This window comes from Prionailurus bengalensis, chromosome B3 (genome assembly GCF_016509475.1).
Source record: "Prionailurus bengalensis isolate Pbe53 chromosome B3, Fcat_Pben_1.1_paternal_pri, whole genome shotgun sequence".
Taxonomy (NCBI): Eukaryota; Metazoa; Chordata; class Mammalia; order Carnivora; family Felidae; genus Prionailurus; species Prionailurus bengalensis.
Window position 1 is genome coordinate 116,685,112 of NC_057355.1, and position 18,517 is coordinate 116,703,628.

Below are 18,517 nucleotides of genomic sequence, written 5' to 3' on the forward strand. Positions count from 1 at the left end.
CTGGGTGAGCTTTTGCCCCACTTCTCCCTCCCCCACCCCCACCCTTCCTGGGACTCTCTCTCTGCCCATTGCTCACTTGCACCCTCTCTCTCTCAAAAAAAATATCTTCAAGTGTATTAAATATATTGAATTCATAATAAAAAAGTATTCCCACAGAGACAACTTCAGGCCTCAAGTGTTACCTAAGTATGTTATAGCAAACATTTAAGGAAGAAATAATTCCCTTATGTAAAAAATTCCACAATACATTCAGTAATTTCACAAAATGTTTCTCAATCCACTTTATGAGGACAAGGTAATCTTGATACCAAAACATGAAACACAGGTTATAACATAACTACAGAAAAATATGCTGTATGTGGACTCAAAAATCCTCAAGAAAATATTAGCAAAATGAATCCAGCAATATATAAAGGAAGAATGTAGGGTTTACCTAAGGAATGTAAGTAAAGTGGTTTTTACATTGGTCAATCAAATGAACAAATCCACCAGTTAATAAAGAAAAAAATCATGATTATTTCAGCACATGCAGAAATAGCAGGTGGCAAAACTCAACACCTTTTCATGATAAAAATTCTTGGCAAACTGAAAATACAAGGAAATGTCAAGTCTGATTAAAAGCATCTACAAACAGCTAACATCCCTAAAACTAGGTACAAGGAAAGGATGTCCACTCTCTCCACTAGTATTTAGCATTGTACTGGAGGTCCTACTCAACACATGGGGCACCTGGGTGGCTCAGCTGGTTGAGTGTCTGACTTCAGCTCAGGTCATGATTCTGTGATTCTGAGCCCCATGTTGGGCTCTGCACTGACAGCTCGGAGCCTGGAGCTTGGAGTAGGTCCCATGCACCACTCCTGTTTCAATTTGCAGAACACAACGAACTTTTCTGACTTTTCCCAAATGGACACATTCTTCCACTTTGGACTGAAACAGAGATACTGTAACACCTGTTAGTTAAACAGCCAATCCTGCACTAGATAACCAGTTTAAACTCTGCCAGCACCGTTATGATTGTCTCAAACCAAGTTATGTCACCTTGTGGTTTTTACCTTTAAAAGCCTGTACTCCTGGCTCACAATTTAGGGCACAGTTTCCATTTCAGTTGACTGTCTCCCAGTGAAACCCCAAATCAACATTTTGGTTATTTTATAGCCTCCTCTTCTTGAATGACAGCTCCTTAAGTTCTCTCTGAAATACCTATGTAGGCACCTTTAGTCTCTCATTCCAGGATAAGCTTTTGCTCAAACACTAAACCAATGTATATGCCAGGTCTCCACTGGATCATGTCTCCATTTGCCTCCTTGCTTTCAAAATGTTTCAATCTCTTCATTTTTTGCCTTACACTACAATCTGTACACTCCCCCACTACCCTCTTTTCAACTTGCTCCTACTCTACTGCTTCTTGCCCAAAATATGGTAATCTGTATGCTGTAGCAGGTATGAATACACCACAGTTTTGTACAAGGGGGAGAATATTATCTACTTTGTTTCCAAAACATTTCCTAGCACATTTAGTATGGTCTTGAGTCTTATTCTGTGACTCTACAAGGAACAGAACTATCTTATGAAGGTCCATAGCTATTTTGGTTATTCTACCTCAGGGGAACTTGGTATATGCCTATTACAACTACTGAACTGCAGAATTCTTAAAAATTGGGATCTTTTATTCTTTATTCTAGGATCTATAATTCTTTTTTTAAAGTTTTTTAAATAGTTTTTTTATTTTTGAGGAAGAGAGACAAAGCATAAGCAGGGGAGGGGCAGAGAGAGAGAAAAGGGAGACACAGAATCTGAAGCAGGCTCAGGCTCTGAGCTGTCAGCACAGAGCCCAACGCGGGGCTCGAACCCACAAACCGTGAGATCGTGACCTGAGCCAAAGTCAGATGCTCAACCAACTGAGCCACCCAGGCGCCCCCTAATATCTGTAATTCTTAATCACAGTGTAGGCACATAGCAAACACTAAATGAATGCTTTTAAAAACAGCTACCTTTATTTCCGAGTCTCCTGAAACCAACAGTTTGTTCTGATTCTATCATCTTGGATCTTTTTCCTCAGTAAGTAATTTTGTACTTATGCAAATACACTCAGTGGCTACTTTTCTGCCTAGTCATGTGGATTTAAAAAATGCTTTTTTTTTTTTTTTTTTTTTTAAGCTTATTTATTTTGAGAGAGAGAGAAAGCATGCCCAGGAGGGGCAGAGAGTGGGAGAGAGAAAGAATCCCAAGCAGGCTCTGCACTGTCAGTATAGAGCCTAACACGGGGCTTGAACTCACCAACTGTGAGATCATGACCTCAGCTGAAACCAAGAACTGGATGCTTAACCAACTGGGCCCCTAAAAAATGTTTCTATGGTTCGGCCTCTAACAGCTTGCCTTTCTACTTCTCCAAGGTAATTACTACATGTTTTCCTTTATATTATTCATAAGGATTGTCTTGAAAAAATATTAGTAAGAATGATCCTTGAAGCAACCTTAGATACTCATATAATATGCTCTTCTCACTCTATAAGGTTTTCTAGCTCTTGTATCTCCTTGTTTCTTACATCTTAGTTTCATATCCATTGTAACACATTACATCCACATTCTTTCCTTCTTTCTTGGAGTTAGTGGAGAACCCTGTTTGACTTTTTGAAATCTGAAATAGACCATGTTACTGGTTCTCTTTACTTAACAATATTCTATTATATTTTTCTGAGATTTATCAGTTTTCCTAGTCATTTCATGACACTTACTGACCACCCTGTGTCATGCCTGGCAAGGCAACAGGAAAACAAAAGAAGTGTATATCCTTTGAATCGGAAGAGCTCAGAGTGAAGTAGAGGGAGGAGGAGACACAAATAAGGAAGCAAATATAGAAATAAACACTAAGATAGGGATATGCACAGAATCCAGTTGGAGCATAAAGAGAAAAAAGAATTTTGTATGATGGTTGAGAGCCTGGGTTTTTTAAAAATTATTTTTATTTTAGACAGAAAGAGAGAGAGAGAACACATGTGAGTGGAGGAGGGAGAGTGGACTGGAGTGAACGCATGTGGGGGAGGAGGGAAAGGGAGAGACAGAATCTTAAGTAGGCTCCACACTCAGCATGAAGCCTGACGTGGGGCTTGATCCCACAATCCTGGGATCGTGACCTAAACCAAAATCAAGAGTTGTATGCTCAAGTGACTGAGCTACCAGGGCACCACCCCAGAGCCTGGATTTTTAAGTCACACAGACCTGAATCCAATTCTTAACTCGACCCCTTAAAGAACTGTGTGACATAAGAGTCAAGGTTTTCTCATTTATAAAATGGGGTAATAACCATTTCATCCATTCCTAGTTGGGAGTACATGAGACAAAGTGTTTAGTTTGGCAATACATGACAAGCACTCAATAAATGGTATATGATACTCATAACAAGGGGGCAACTAGCCTATATAAAGCTTCCTGGAGGAGGTGATTCTTGAATTCAGTCTTAACCAATGAACAGGAAGGGGAAGGAGTCAAGATGGAACCTTAGAGAAAGGTTAAGTTTCTACACTAGCATTAAGAACTTGTCATAATCCAGTCTCTACCTCAGTAACCTCATCTCCTTAACTCTCCTAAATGAACCTTTCTTTCTATCCAGGCCAGTATAACTCACTGACCTCAGAATATGCTTAACTAATTTTCTTTTTTCTATTACTGTTTAGGCCACACCTTCCCTATGCCTGGCACTAGCCTATAGACTGTCTATAAGACCAACATAAGTTCCATCTTCTTGTAATTGATCAGTCTGGACCTTATCAATGGCTCCATTCTTTGAACTTTTCCAGGACAAGGTCCCCACCACACTTCCTTTGCCCTCTGATGACATGCATGTTCATCATAGTTCTTAACCATCCTTTACACTGAGATTTAACTTTTCACCTGTGACTGTAATGTCTCCATGGGGACATATATTCCATGAGGGTAAGACTTCACGTAAGCAAGAGAAAACAGGGCAGAGATATAGCACTTTAGTCTCAGATCTACTTGGCACATGAATGAACAAATCAACAACAGATCAGCAACAGTCTCAGCGTCAAACCTAAAGCACATGACCAGTCTGTAGAGACTCACGTGCCTGGATTTAACAGGGTTTCTTGTTTTTAGGTTCTTACCTTGATATGCCCTCAGCTCTATCAACAGCAAACTATAAAAACTTTCCACTGTGGATTGTGTTAGTCATTTAAGATGCCTCAAATCCTTAACGCATGATATAACCAAATAAAGGTCAGGAGAAAGACTGGCAGTCAACTCCTTAGACATGGCTACTATATTGGAAGGTAGCTGATGGAATAGCAGAATCAAAAGCTCTAGGTTAAACTTACTGGCTTTAGAACTTGGGCAAATCTTTAACCTCTCCGAGAGATAATTTCCTCATCTAATAATGTGGATTAATCACTTAGCACTCAGGGTTGCTGTGAAGATTAAATGAATTAATATATAAAGTAACTAACAGTGCCAGAAATATAATCCCTCTGTAACTATTCATTATTAAAACATTATACCAACCCATCATCCTCTGCAAAAAAAAAAAAAAGAAAAGTAGACACATAGAGATTCTCTTCCTTCTTTAAAGATAATATATCAAGAGCAACTTGCTGAAACCTATTGAGGCCTCAGTCTTGAACTAGGAATCCCAATCCTAACACATGGTGGGCAACAGAGCTGTCTTTATGGCCAATCTCTACCTGTTACAGTAGCGGGGGGAAAAGCGACATTCGATCCCTGTGATACTTCTTAGAGTAACCACAGCTTTTCAAAATTAAAAACTCTTAATTTGATAAAGGAAAATATAGGAGACTTAGAGACTGTTACTGAGCTGAACTCCCAAAGACTGAGTTTCTTGGTCATAATTTCCCCAAGACTTCATTCTTTCCCTTGCAGTAAACAAGATCAAACAGAATAGGTTCATTTGCCTTCCAAAATGGGCCCAAACACTGAAAATATCCAAGACTCTCGCCCTTGACGGAACACTGGCACAAAAATGCAGAATACGCATTTTTGCTGCTACCTGATTTAAACTATCAGGTCTCTGCATAGGAAGCTGTACATGAAGAGTGACAATGTTGCCTACAAACAGAAATGCATATTTCGAACTAGAGGCTTTTCCTATTTCTTCTACAGAAGGGAAGAGCTCTACGTGACTGCCAAAGTTACTGGAAGTTTCTAGCGGTGATAAGGGACGTCCCCGTGTATCTTCATGACCGCACAATAAAGAAAAGCTGAATTAGGCTGTACAACATACCAGGTAATTAGCTCTGAGAGGTGATAAACAGAAACTTGAAACATTCTCTTGATAACCGAGGCAACCAAACTTCAAATGACTGTTTTTAGGCCAGTTCCATCCTAAATCTGTGGCTCTATTCTCCTAAAAACATACGTTTATCAACTTACATGAGCAAGACACGAAAATGCTTAGGAAAATTAAAGAAGTCACCTGGTGAACAAATATCCATTGTGAATAAAGGCACATATACTATAGTAATTAAACCACTTCTGAGGGAAATATATTAGCTAGATATAATTATTCTTCTAAATTAGTCCTTTGAAGTTTGTCCTAACACCAGTGATTGAGAAAAAAGGCAATACTAGGAACTATAGGTCTGCAAAATTAACAGGATCAGAAATTGTAGCGAATGGTGAGGTGAGCATTAGTCAACCCTGCTATGCAAACACCAAAAAAGCTGAAGTGATATTACACTGAACTTTAAAAATATTTAGTGAGTTCTGCTCTGCTATAGTCAGGAGACCCTGGAAGTACAGTGGATGCCACAGCAAAAGGACTATGTCAAAGTACGGTAAATTCTTAAGCAAGAGACAAGAATTAAATCCAAAATCACATCAAAACAGTTCATATAATAACTACGGATATTTAGGCTATAGAGGAAAGAGACAAAACAGGAGAACAACTAGATATCTTTAAATACTTGCAGGACAATCAGGAAAAGAACTAGTATTATTTTAACTGGCTCCAAGAACAAGTACCAATGGATGAAAAGTTACAGGGAAGCCAGATTTTGGCTTAAAAACACTTTCCCACATAGCCTCAAAAGTCAATAAATAGTAAGCCTCAAAGGTCAATAAATATTAAGAGTGAGAGAAGGAGAAATTTACATAAAGTAGGAAAAGTGCATCTAAAAGGACTGGGCATACAGAACGTGCATTCAACAAAAGTTTAGGAGCTCACGTAAAGCATGACACTAACACATGCAGATTAGAATGAATTACATTTCCAGAAGTTGACTTCCAATCTTCCATAGCAAAAAAAAAAAAAAAAAAAAAAGAAAGTATGGATGATTGTGAAAACCACATTTTATGAAGAATAACCTATAAGTGGTGGTCAAGATATCGCAAAATTCCACATGAGTAATGATGATGGACTGTTCTAGATAGTGGTGAATGGAAAGGAGTGACAGATTTACAGCAACATTTCAGAGACAGAGCTCACAGTACTTGATAACTTATTGGAGGCTCCTGGAATAACAATATTTAGCAGGTTTTACTGTGCTAGTCTAGCTACTCATTTGTTAATAATAACAACGACAGTAGCAAACACACAGTGCTTAAGAGGTGTCAGGCAATGTTCTGAAAGTTTTACACAGATTAACTCATTTCATTCTCATAACCCTATGAAGTATATTCTGTTATGGGGCGTCTGGGTGGCTCAGTTGGTTAAGCGTCGACTTGGGCTCAGGTCATGATCTCGCAGTTCGTGAGTTCAAGCCCTGCACCGGGCTCTGTGATGACAGCTCAGAGCCTGGAGCCTGCTTCAGATCTGTGACTCCCTCTCTCTCTGCCCTTTCCCCACTCATGCTCTGTCTCTGTCTATCAAAAAATAAATAAATATTTTTTTAAAAATGAAATGAAGTATATTCTATTATCCTGCACGTTTTATGAGAAACTAAGGCTTAGCTTACATCGGTAAAGTTAGTCAGCCAACCAATATCGAAGATCCAGTAAGAGGTTAGATACCAGATGGATCTACGTAGTCCCAAAGCTAAAGCTCTTAATCGATCCACTAGACAGCTGTAAAGGGGAGTCAACAAAACCCAAGGCATGTAGTAGTGTTAAGAGCCCAGGGAAGAGCGTGGGGTAAAAGGGTGTTGGAGGCAGAAATACGACTGAGGGCCAAGTGAGGATTTAGCTGTATCAGAATCACCCAACTTGCTTGTTTAAAAAAAAGAAAGAAAGAAAAGAAAAGAAAAACCCAAGCCAGCAAGCAAAACTCTGCTTTGAATCCAAATTCCTAGAGATGGGATCTAGGAACTAACTTTTTTTTTTTTAAAGCAAAACCGAAAAACCTCGGGTAATTTTAAGGCACAAGCAGGTTTAAGAAGTGTGGTAGCAGATCTCTGAGGTTTCTTTCCGCTTTAGCATTCCAGCTGACACACTAAATGAATTTCCCAAAAATGGAAGGAAGGAGAGAGGGATTCTAGCACCAAGAAAACGGCTGTGCCTTTACAGTCGACGCCGCTGATGCTCCCCTTTTTACTCAACAGTCTGTCACAGGCACAGGAATAAAGTAGGCAATGGAAGGGGGGGGGGGTGTTAAAAAGCAGGCTTTGGGACAGGATTTTCTGGTACTATTAGCACCCGAAAAAACCCTTCCTGACTATAAACACATGGGATAATCCGACTGAAAAATGACGTGGGTTCCTCAGATCCCGCTCTGGCTAACGGTGGATGCCAACACAGTCTTCTACGTGCTCAAAGAGGTGCAGGAAACCTCTAGGCTGGGGCCTGCCTGCTCCAAGGCCAAAGGAATCGGCTCAGCAGGAGACGGGGCTACTCTGCAATGACAACCTCAAGCACCCTGCTCCCGGAGGCAACCTGTGCCGCACATACCCGAGGGTCCTCTAGTAAGATTGATTTCCTCCTCGGTGACCAAATAATCCACTCTTCCGTTCATGTCTTACTGCTCGTCGGGGTTCCCCACTGAATCGGCTGGGGCTCGCGCAGGTGAAGGTGAGCCAATCTCCGCGCGGTGCTCCAAGCACTACACTTTCGGTTTCAGCGGCCCGCGGACCGGAAGAGGAAGTTGGGAGCGCTGGGCGCGCAGGGGATGCTGGGAGTCGTGGTTCCGGCGGCCGGCGTGAGGGTCTGTCTCCCCGTCGCCGCCCCGAACCGCTCGGTGAGCGATGACCCGGTTACCATTCCACTTTACCGTGGGTGGGTGGGGGCCGTAGAGGTAGGAGACATGAATACATCGATTTTGTGAAGAAGTTAAATGTAAAATCCTCACGCCTCAGAAAATCGTTACAAATGGGGGGGGGGGGGGGGGGGCGGGAGTTCTCTTATTCAGTATTCAGGATTCCAGACTGGGACGGGCATATCAAGCAATCCGCTAATAAGATTTCAGAGAATGAAATCTCACAGCCTTTTATATATCCAGGCAAATACAATCCATTTCATACATGGTCTCTGGCAAGAGGACTTAACACAGTTTGCTGTATACATTCTTTGGTAAGTCACCCCATAAGTGATCATCTGTGATAGTTAATTGTCATTCAAAGGAAAAATAAAACTCTGACAGGCAGGTGCTTAAACCTGGAGCAAGGCCCCTAGCCTAACTGCTATGGGGGAGAGGGGGCACGATTTTCCTCGATATTTACATTTCAAAGAGAGTTGTACCTGACAAGAGGCTTTTTGGCTTTTACAAAATTTTATATACATATAAAAGAGAGAAGGAAAGATTTATAATCACAAGCTTGCTCGAAAAGAATCTAAGGGCACCTGGGTGGCTCAGTCGTTTAAGCATCCAACTCTTGGTTTTGGCTCAGGTCATGATCTCGTGGTTTGTGAGTTCAAGCCCTGCATCCGGCTCTATGCTGACCGTGCAGAGCCTGCTTGGGATTCTCTCTCTCCCTTTCTCTGTGCCCCTCCCCCGCTCATTCTGTCTCTCCAAAATACATAAATAAACTTTAAAAATTAAAAAAAAAAATCTAAAAAAAGGGAGAGAAGGTAAAGGTTTCTTCTTTTTGGTAACAGGGAAAATTCAAGTTTTTATTTGGTTGTTTGTTTAATTCTTACAGTAAGACTAGTGGATGGACTTACTGTGACTTCAGCCCAGTCTTCCTGACTTTTGAAGTACACTTCCAAAACATGGCTCTAAGGAACCCTCACAGATCAAAAACATAAAAGCCTTAAAGGGCAGGAAGAGGACCTAAATGTGGGAAACAACCTGGAATTAGACCACAGGGATTTGTGGGGACCTTGGAGGGTTGAAAAGCACAGTTCCAATTAAGGCATTTGAGTTCACATTAAATAATCACACCGGAACCTACTGTGTTTACGAAACAAAACAAGAAAGAAGCAGATTCAGCAGACAAGCCTCTTATTTGCTAATCCTTTGAGAAGTTAATATGGAATAATAGAAAGAACACAGGAGATGATGGCAGACCTGGCCTCAAGTTTCAGTTCCATCTTCTTTTTTTTTTTTTTTTACTTTTTTTTTAAACATTTTTATTTATTTTTGAGACAGAGAGAGACAGAGCATGAATGGGGGAGGGGCAGAGAGAGAAGGAGACACAGAATCGGAAGCAGGCTCCAGGCTCTGAGCCATCAGCCCAGAGCCCGACGCGGGGCTCGAACCCACGGACCGTGAGACCGTGACCTGAGCCGAAGTCGGATGCTTAGCCGACTGAGCCACCCAGGCGCCCCCAGTTCCATCTTCTTAAGAGTTGTCTGGCTTTAAGCAAGTAACCTAACAATTCCTAACTATGATTCTCCATCCAAAAAAAGGCATGGTAATAGATCTTTAAAATGTTGTGGAAAGGATTAAATGAGATGAAACTTTAAACATCACTTCTCACCTTCAAACTCAGATTCATTCCACCCTCACTTCCAAGCCTCCTTAACATGTTGATTGATTGAATGAATAAAATGATCATAATAAAAAGCAGAATATGATAAGTGAAAAAAGTATAAGTGAGATTGAAATATCAAGAGAGAAGAGAGAAAATAGAAATGGGAAAAGAAAATCACCAGTGGAGAAATATGCAACAAATGAACAAACAAAAGAGAAATAGACTGGTAGATAAAGGGGGAAAAAAACCCAACTATTGATTACTCAAGTAGGGAGGGATTGGAGGGTGAGCAAAATAGGTGAAGGGGATAAAGAGGTACAAAATTCCAGTTATAAAATAAGTCTTGGGGATATAATGTACAGTATAGGGAAGATAGCCAATATTCTAGTAACTTTGTATAGTGACTGGTAACTAGATTTATCATGGGAATCATTTCATAATGTAAATAAATAAAGATATAATATGATGTACACCTGAAACTAAAAGGATATTGTATGTCAGTCATGCTTTACTTAAAAACTAATTAGTTAGTTTGGAAGAAAAAAAACAAAGCTTCAAAGCTTCTTCTAGACTACGGAAGGGGAGATCACTACCCTGTACCTGGAAGATTGCCCTTCTCACATGAGCACACAACTTCAAAAGGAACACATAGGGCACTAAAAGAAAACAGGTCACCAAATAAATTTACAAAATGCTGGTAATAAGTGGGAGTGACAGATTAGGCATGTAAATTGCCTTTATACCTTAATGTAAACATAGTTCTCTTAAAGTTTATTTTGAGAGAGAGCAAGAATCCCAAGCAGGTTCTGCATTGTCAGTGCAGAGACGGATGAGGGGCTTGAACCCACGAAATCATGAGATCATGACCAAGAGTTGGATGCTTAACTGACTGAGCCACCCAGGCACCCCATGTGTCTCTCACTTTAAATCAAAAGCTAGGAAATTAAGCTTAGCAAGGAAGGCATGTGGAAAGCTGAGACAGGCCAAAAGCTAGATCTGTTGTGCCCGTTATCCAAGTTGTGAATTCAAAAAAAAAGTTCTTGAAGGAAATGAAAAAGTGGTGTGAATGTAAGAAAGTGATACAGCCTTATTGCTAATATGGAGAAAGGTTAGTGGTCTGGATAGAAGATCAAACCAGCCACAACATTATCTTAAGCCAAAGCCTAATCCAGAGCAAGGCCCTAACTCTCCAATTCTATGAAGGCTGAGAGAGGTGAAGAAGTTTCAGAAAAGCTTGAAGCTAGCAGGAGTGGGTTCATGAGGTTTAAGGAAAGAAGCCATCTCCATAATAAAAGTGCAAGGTGAAGCAGCAAGTTCTGTTGTAGAAGTTGCAAGTTTTCCAGAAGACCTAAGATAATTAATGAAGGTGGCTACACTAAACAATAGATTTTCAATGTGGATGAAACATCTATTGGAAGAAGATGTCATCTGGGACTTTTATAGCTAGAGAGAAGTCAGTGCCTGGCTACAAAGCTTCAAAGGCCAGCCTGACTTTCTTGTTAGAGGCTAATGCAGCTGGTGACTTTCAGTTGAAGCCAGTGCTCACTGACCTTTTCAAAAGTCCTAGGGCCTTTAAGAATTAGGCTAAATCTACTCTGCCTGTGCTTTATAAATAAAACAAAGCCTGGATGATGGCACGTCTGTTTACAACATGGTTTACTGAATATTTTAAGCCTACTGTTGGGAGAAACTGCTCAAAAAAAAAAAAAAAAAAAGGATTCCTATCAAAATAGTACAGCTCATTGATAATATACCCAAGTGCTCTGATGAAGATGTACAGTGAGATTAATGTTGGTTTCATGCCTGCTAACACAAGGTACAGCACATGGGTCAAGAAGTAATTTCAACTTTCAAGTCTTATTATTTAAGAAATGGATTTCATAAGGCTATAGTTGCCCAGATAGTAACTCCTCTGATGGATCTGGGCAAAATAAATTTAAGAACTTTCAGAAAAGATTCACCATTCTAGATGGCAGTGAGAACATTTGCAATTCATGGGAAGAGGTCAAAATATCATTAGCCAGATGTTGGAAGTTAATTCCAACCTTCATGGATGACTTCGAGGGGTTCGAGACTTCAGTGGAAGAAGTAACTGCAGCTGTGGTAGAAATAGCAAGAGAACTAGAATTAGAAGTGGAGCCTGAAGATAGGACTGAATTGCTGCGATCTCAGCATAAAACTTTAACTGAGGAGGAATTGCTTCTTATGACTGAGCAAAGAAAGTGGTTTCTGGAGATGGCATCTACTCCTGGTGAAGATGCTGTGAAGATTGTTGAAATTACAGCAAAGTATTTAGAATCTTATTACATAAACTTAGTTGATCAGCAGGATTTGAGAGGATGACTCCACTTTAGAAAGAAGTTCTGTGGTCTCTACAGTGATTCTACTGTGCTATCAAATGACTACAGGAAATTGTTTGTTAGAGGAAGAGCTCATTGATGCAGCAAACTTCATTGTTGTCTTCCCTGTTTGAGGAAAGCATCCTAAGACCTTGTTTGGAAAATAAGAACTATTGAAAAATGCACTAACCAACCAATCTGCCTCTATAGACTGTTTCCAGCCTGCTGTTCTACTCTAGTGTAGACCCCGATCTCGAGCTGCAGCCTCCAACTAGCTTTCCAACTTCCAGCCCAGCCATCCTTGCTTACTGCAGACTGGTGCGAGCCAGTTCTTTCATCTATCATATTGCTACTATTTCTCCTGACTAATGGGGATTTTGTACAAGTCACTGGTTTTTGTACACTGACTCCTTAGTTTGTCTAAAGTCTGAAATCAAGGAGAGATTCTCATCAGCAACCAAGAACCTCTCCCTTTAGTTCTGAGCAGGTTTTTCCTCCAATTGCAACCCAAAGTTTTACATGTCTTCCTGTCCCTATTGTTTATTTATATTTGTGCCACTAAATGTTTAAATGTTGTATAGACAGAATTTACCACCCCATAGATTCTCTAATTATTTAATACATTCTATATATAGCCTAAGAGCTATCTGTTTACTTTTTACATTTCAAAAATCTTGACATAAAGCCAGCATATATTTAGGCTCAATATTAATAGTGAAATTGAAATATGCATAATAAAACATGAAAACTATAAGATAAATTCATTGTTGTCTTGTTTTAAGAAATTGCCACAGCCACCCCAACCTCTAGCAGCCACCTCCCTGATCAGTCAGCAGCCATCAACATCAAGGCAAGACCCTCTGCCAGCAAAAAAGATTAGAGCTCACTGAAACCTCAGATGATCATTAGTACTTTTTAGCAATTAAGTGCTTTTTTTTTTCTTGGTAATAAAGTATTTTTAAGTTAAGGTATGTACATTGTTTTCTTTTAGACATAATGCTATTGCACATTAAGACTACACTGTAATGTAAATATAACTTATGTGCACTGGGAAACAAAAAAAATTTTTTTTGCAATAATTAATTTTTTTCAATATTCACTTTATTGCAGTGGTCTGAAACCCAACCCGTAGCATCTCTAAAGGTGTGCTACCCAGGGCTCACAGGTAGCTAATGGTGGTACTTCAGGTGGGATAGCATTGCTGGTAATGAAATCACCAAAACAAGGTGGAGGTTGGAGCCAGAGCTGTGTTTTGCTGCTAGAGAAATGCTGACAGAGATTACAAACAGGAAAGAAGTCTCTTTTCCCAGATTGCAAACTCTTGCCAATGTTTCCAAGTTGGCAAAACCTAGCCAGAAGGTAGCTGTCAAGGGAATATGGGAAATGTAGTTTGTAGAGAGTCCCAGCATCAGCATTAAAGAGTACTAGAGAAGGGTAGACCTGCTGCTGTGATACAAATGAGTAAGTAGCAAAACACACACACACACACACACACACCCAAACACACTTTTTTAAAAAAAGTGTCACATTATAAATAGGTGAACTGGGGCGCCTGGGTGGCTCAGTCGGCTGAGCATCCGACTTCAGCTCAGGTCATGATCTCACCACTTGTGGGTTCCAGCCCCACATCGGGCTCTGTGCTGACAGCTCAGAGCCTGGAGCCTGCTTCCGATTCTGTGTCCCACTCTCTCTGCCCCTCCCTCGCTCATGCTCTGTCTCTCTCTCTCTCTCAAGAATAAATAAAACATTTAAAATTAATTAATTAATTAGGTGAACCAAATAATATTAGCACACCTCTTTCTCTCTGGATTCTTTCTAGTGGAAAAAACAAAATGATCACTAGGTATATCACAAATTGGTACCAATTTTATTAATTTGGGAAGTACCCCAACCCCCCAATATTAGTGCTTCTCATGAAACTGTGTCAGAAAATACAGCTTATATATGAGGCTAGTGTGCAGTATACACTTTAGTAGCCTGCAGGTTTTCCTGAAGAGGTATGGCTAATGCTGTTGCTGCATCAATGGGGACTTCCACCTGCCTCTGGGAGGATGCACAAAGAGGGTTAGAGAACAGCTAGGGAGCCTTGGCATACAATGAATTGGCCTATAAAGTTGATTCTAAGAGGGTCAAACCCTGACCCATCAGATAAACTGTTAACGTTCATTAAGCAGGTGGTTGTGGGGTTGATTTGTTTAACAGTGTAATTAGGCTGTCTGATTCACATACTGTCCATAGTATAATATAGTTCATATTGCAGATGTTTCATAAGATTTTAATTTCTACTTATAGGTATTTTGGTTATTTAAAATTTTATTCCTACAACAAGCAATTCTAAGTGAAAATTTAGAATCAGTGTGAGTGTCAGGAGAGTAAAATTCTAGAAGGGGATCTTCTGGGTCAGAGGGTAGGTATATACTAACTTGTGGAAAATATTACCAAATTTTACATCAAAGATCTTGTGCAGTTATCCCTCTATGAACATTATATGAGGATGCTGTTTTCCATACTGGAATTATCATCACATCTCACATCCTTGCCAAAATGCTAAGTGGAAAATAATATTTTAATTTGAAATTTTCACTTATGAATGCTGTTGAGATTATTTTAAACATTTTTATGGCTCTTTATTTTTTATCCTTTTTTGTTTCTCTGAAAAATCTTGCCCTTTGTCCACTTTTCTGTTGGAATGTTTTTCTTTTTTCATATAGGAAATACTCAGTCTTACAGAGAAGTTACAAGAAGATGACATAGAACTTCCAGATACCTTTTACCCATTTCTCCAGTTTCTTACAATTGACCTCTCTTCACTTTATTCTCTCTCTTGCTCACTCTCGTGCATGTGCTTTCTTAGTATGTGAATATATATATACACAAACATACATATGTACACATACATGTACATATTCATGTACATACATATGTATCCTAGACATAGATTAATAGAAAGAAAGAAGATAGTGGGAGAAAAGAAAGGAAAGCAAGGAAAAAGACAGATGGATAGGGACATATATACATGAAAAGGCATTCTAGTATATAAGTTACAATATAGTTATCAAAATCAAGATTTTTAATATTGATACAATACTATTATCTATTTTGTATATGTTCATCAACTGTTCCCTAAATGCCCTTTACATCTTTTTTTTTCCCCTGCCCAAAGTCCAAGGATCGCACACTCCATTCAGTTGCCATGTCTCTTTAATCTCCTTTAACCTGGAATAGTTCCTTAGTCTTTCATTGTCTGTCATGACAAGAATACAGAACAATCATTTTGTAGAGAGCCCGTCGATTGTTGTTTAGGTACTGCTTTATTTTTAGAAGCAGTACCACAAAAGTAATGTTATGTCCATCTCAGTCCACGTTATCAGTAGGCACAAGATGTTGGTCCCATTATTGGTTAACTTTGAACACTTAATTACAGTGTTGTCCACTAGATGGCTCCACTGAAAAGTGACTATATTTCCTTTTACAATGAATAGGAAGTTTATGGAGAATTACTTTAAGTAATTATTCTTTTTTTCATCAAATTTTCACCCAGTTATTTTAGCATTCAATGATTACCCTCAATTGAAGCAGTTGTTAACTGGGAAGATTGTCAAATGATGACTTTTTTATCCATAATTCCACCTACATCTATTATTTGGCATTCTACTATAAGAAACAACTTTCCCCTTTCCCTTATTTCATTTATTTATCATCATCAGTATGGACTCATGAATTTCTGTATAATTGAATGGCTTATAATCCATTACTCTTATTTATTTTAAAACTAAATTGTGTTAGATTTGACCCATGGGAGCACCTTTAAACTGGCATCTTTGTCCTTTCAACATATCTCCATCATTCTTTGAGCATTTCATTACTTTTTGGCACACAGTGTTTTAGGCTCATCTTGTATTTCACCTGCTCCAGTCCTGGAATTATCATTTTCTCAAAGGATCTCTGTTTCCTTTGAGCAGACAATGGTATTTATAAAACAAGATCTGGGGACTAAGTCTGCTCATTATTACTGGGGCATACTTGCTTCTAGTCCCTCTCAGAAGACTGAATTAGATAATACATTTGTCTCTATTGAAATTACTATATCCTTATCTATTGGGAGACAATTCTCCATGTATCTCTTATATTTGTATACATCTTACATGCAGATGACAGATATTATTCCAGATTATCTTTTCAAAGATCTTTGTGTAGTGGACCAGTTTGGAAGGTAAAAGGTCATTCTTCAGGAGCGCCTGGGTGACTCAGTCATTTGCTCATCCGACTCTTGATTTCGGCTTCGGTCATAATCCCAAGGTCGTGGGATCGAGCCTTATGTCGTCCTCCATGCTGAGCGTGGAGCCTGCTGAAGAATCTCTCTTTCCCTCTGCCACTCCCCCTCAATCTGTCTGTCTAAAATAAAACTTTTTTAAAAAATGTCACCCTTCAGCGCAGAAGGCAGGTTTGCCTACTGCCTATTATAATAAAGATAATGTCTTCCTCCAGAGCAGAAATTGGGCAGATTTGCAAGCAGCCTATCATAAAAGACATTTCCTAAAGCTCAGAGTTCCTTAGCTCCAATGTAAAATCATTATATGTGCAGTATCCTCAGGAGCCCTCTGCATTGCCCCCATGAGACTTTGGAATAAGTTAAACTGACAAGAGCATGAAATTCCTGCTCCTTGCTGTGCCATGAGAAAGAAAGTCCTTTGTCTCTGAACTGGGCATCTCGTTATCTTCTGCTACCATCCATGATATTTGTAGAGGCCGCTTTTAGGCAACAAGCTTGAGCAATAGAAACCCGAGTAAGGTAAAAGGGCCCATGGTGACCACCAAGCAGAATGCAAACAGGCTCATTAAGTGGTCCACCTCGAAGTAGCCATAGACTCTGACCAACCAGGCACAGTTCCTAAGGTTACCAAAAGGAAAATTCCATACATTCCCATACCTCCTCACTCTGCCCTATAATTGAGGTCCTTCACCATCACTTCTCACAGACCGTCTCTCCTTTGCTATCCTGCCTGCTGCTCCCTTGTGGTATATTCAGTAAACTTCTGTCTCTTGTCCTGCCTTGGGTGAATTCTTTCACCACCCATGCTGCTGGACCCTACCCAATTGGGACACCCCATATTTAGTGGCCCCCAATCTGATCAGAGTGCCCCACAAAACTGTGGCAGGCTAACTTGTTACCTTGAAGATAGGGTAAAATCTTAGACCTATCACATTTCTTGACAGTTTTTGGTGACTAAGATGGGACGCTAACAGAAACATGCTTTTCTGGAACAAAAAGAACAAAGTCCTCTACAGGCCAGAGTAGAGGATTAAAGAGGACTCCCCAGGATCCACTAGCGAATGCTCTTGATCAAGTGGTGGACAGGAAGGGACTAAGGTTTCCTCTCTGCCCTACCTTCAATAGATGCTTAGAGGCTGAGCAGTGAGTTAGGATTAAAACAAGTCAATCAAATGCTCCTTTGATTGTTGTTCATTCTCCTCCAAAGTGGGATGGGAAAGGGTTGTCATTATGACAATAGAGGCAGAAATCCCTGCAGCCCTAGCCAAAATGCAACGTGGCTGTAGCTGCTGAGTCAAAGCCTCCTCAAAGCAGTAACAAATCATGTCCACAATAAAGAGGTAGAAATTGAGTGGACCAAAAACATTAGAAGCTAATTTAATTGAGCCTTAAGTAGAGTGGGTCAGGGTTTAGTGCAGGCGCCTCTATCCTCTGTTACACTTTCGAAAGAGGATTTCAACTACCTCCATTTTGACCTCAAACTTTCTAATTGATCAAGTTCTTCTTTCTGGCTTATCTCTTAACTCAGGCAAAAGACCCTGTGAGCCAAGCATCCCCTGAAGGGAACTGATACTACCCCTTCAAGCAGTAAGGGCTGCACTGAACCAGCAAGACCCCACCCATGACAATGAAGACCTGACCTTTACTGCCCACCTGCAAGTACCTACTTACCTTTGTCCCACATTTTCCTGGTATAAACCTAGAAGTATTTTTGGCACTTTGGAGAAAGTCTTTGAAATGTTAGTCTGCCGTCTTTGTCTTCCAGTGTTGGGCTCACTGAAATAAATTCCTTTCTTATTTCATCTCCACTCATCTCTCTGCATTTTTTAAATAAGTTTATTTATTTTGAAAGAGAGCGTGAGAGAGCGTGTGCTCATGGGAGCAGAAGAGGGGCAGAGAGCAACAGGGAGAGAAAGAATCCCAAGCAGGGTCCATGCTGTCAGTGTGGAGCCCAACTTGGGACTCAATCTCATGAACCATGAAATCATGGCCTGAGTCGAAATCAAGAGTCTGAGGCTTAACTATCTGAGCCACCCAGGTGCCCCCATCTCTCTGCATTTGGATTTTGTCAGTGGTTAGTGGCTGAACCT

At 40.1% G+C, this 18,517-nt stretch overlaps 1 protein-coding gene and 1 long non-coding RNA gene across 2 annotated transcripts in view; one reads left to right on the top strand and one right to left on the bottom strand.

The window, feature by feature from the left end:
* LOC122469265 (synaptojanin 2 binding protein) overlaps positions 1-8,050 on the bottom strand; it is a 37,406-nt gene extending 29,356 nt beyond the window's left edge. Inside the window, exon 1 of the mRNA XM_043556469.1 lies at positions 7,855-8,050. Coding sequence (XP_043412404.1) covers positions 7,855-7,918 — 64 coding nt within the window. The 5' untranslated portion in view covers positions 7,919-8,050. The remainder of the gene's footprint in view (positions 1-7,854) is intronic.
* Positions 8,051-8,091: 41 nt separating this feature from the next.
* LOC122469267 lies at positions 8,092-18,235 on the top strand. The gene is made up of 2 exons (XR_006293427.1): positions 8,092-8,472; positions 17,956-18,235. It is a non-coding gene; the product is annotated as an uncharacterized LOC122469267 (long non-coding RNA).
* The last annotated feature ends 282 nt before the right edge of the window (positions 18,236-18,517 follow it).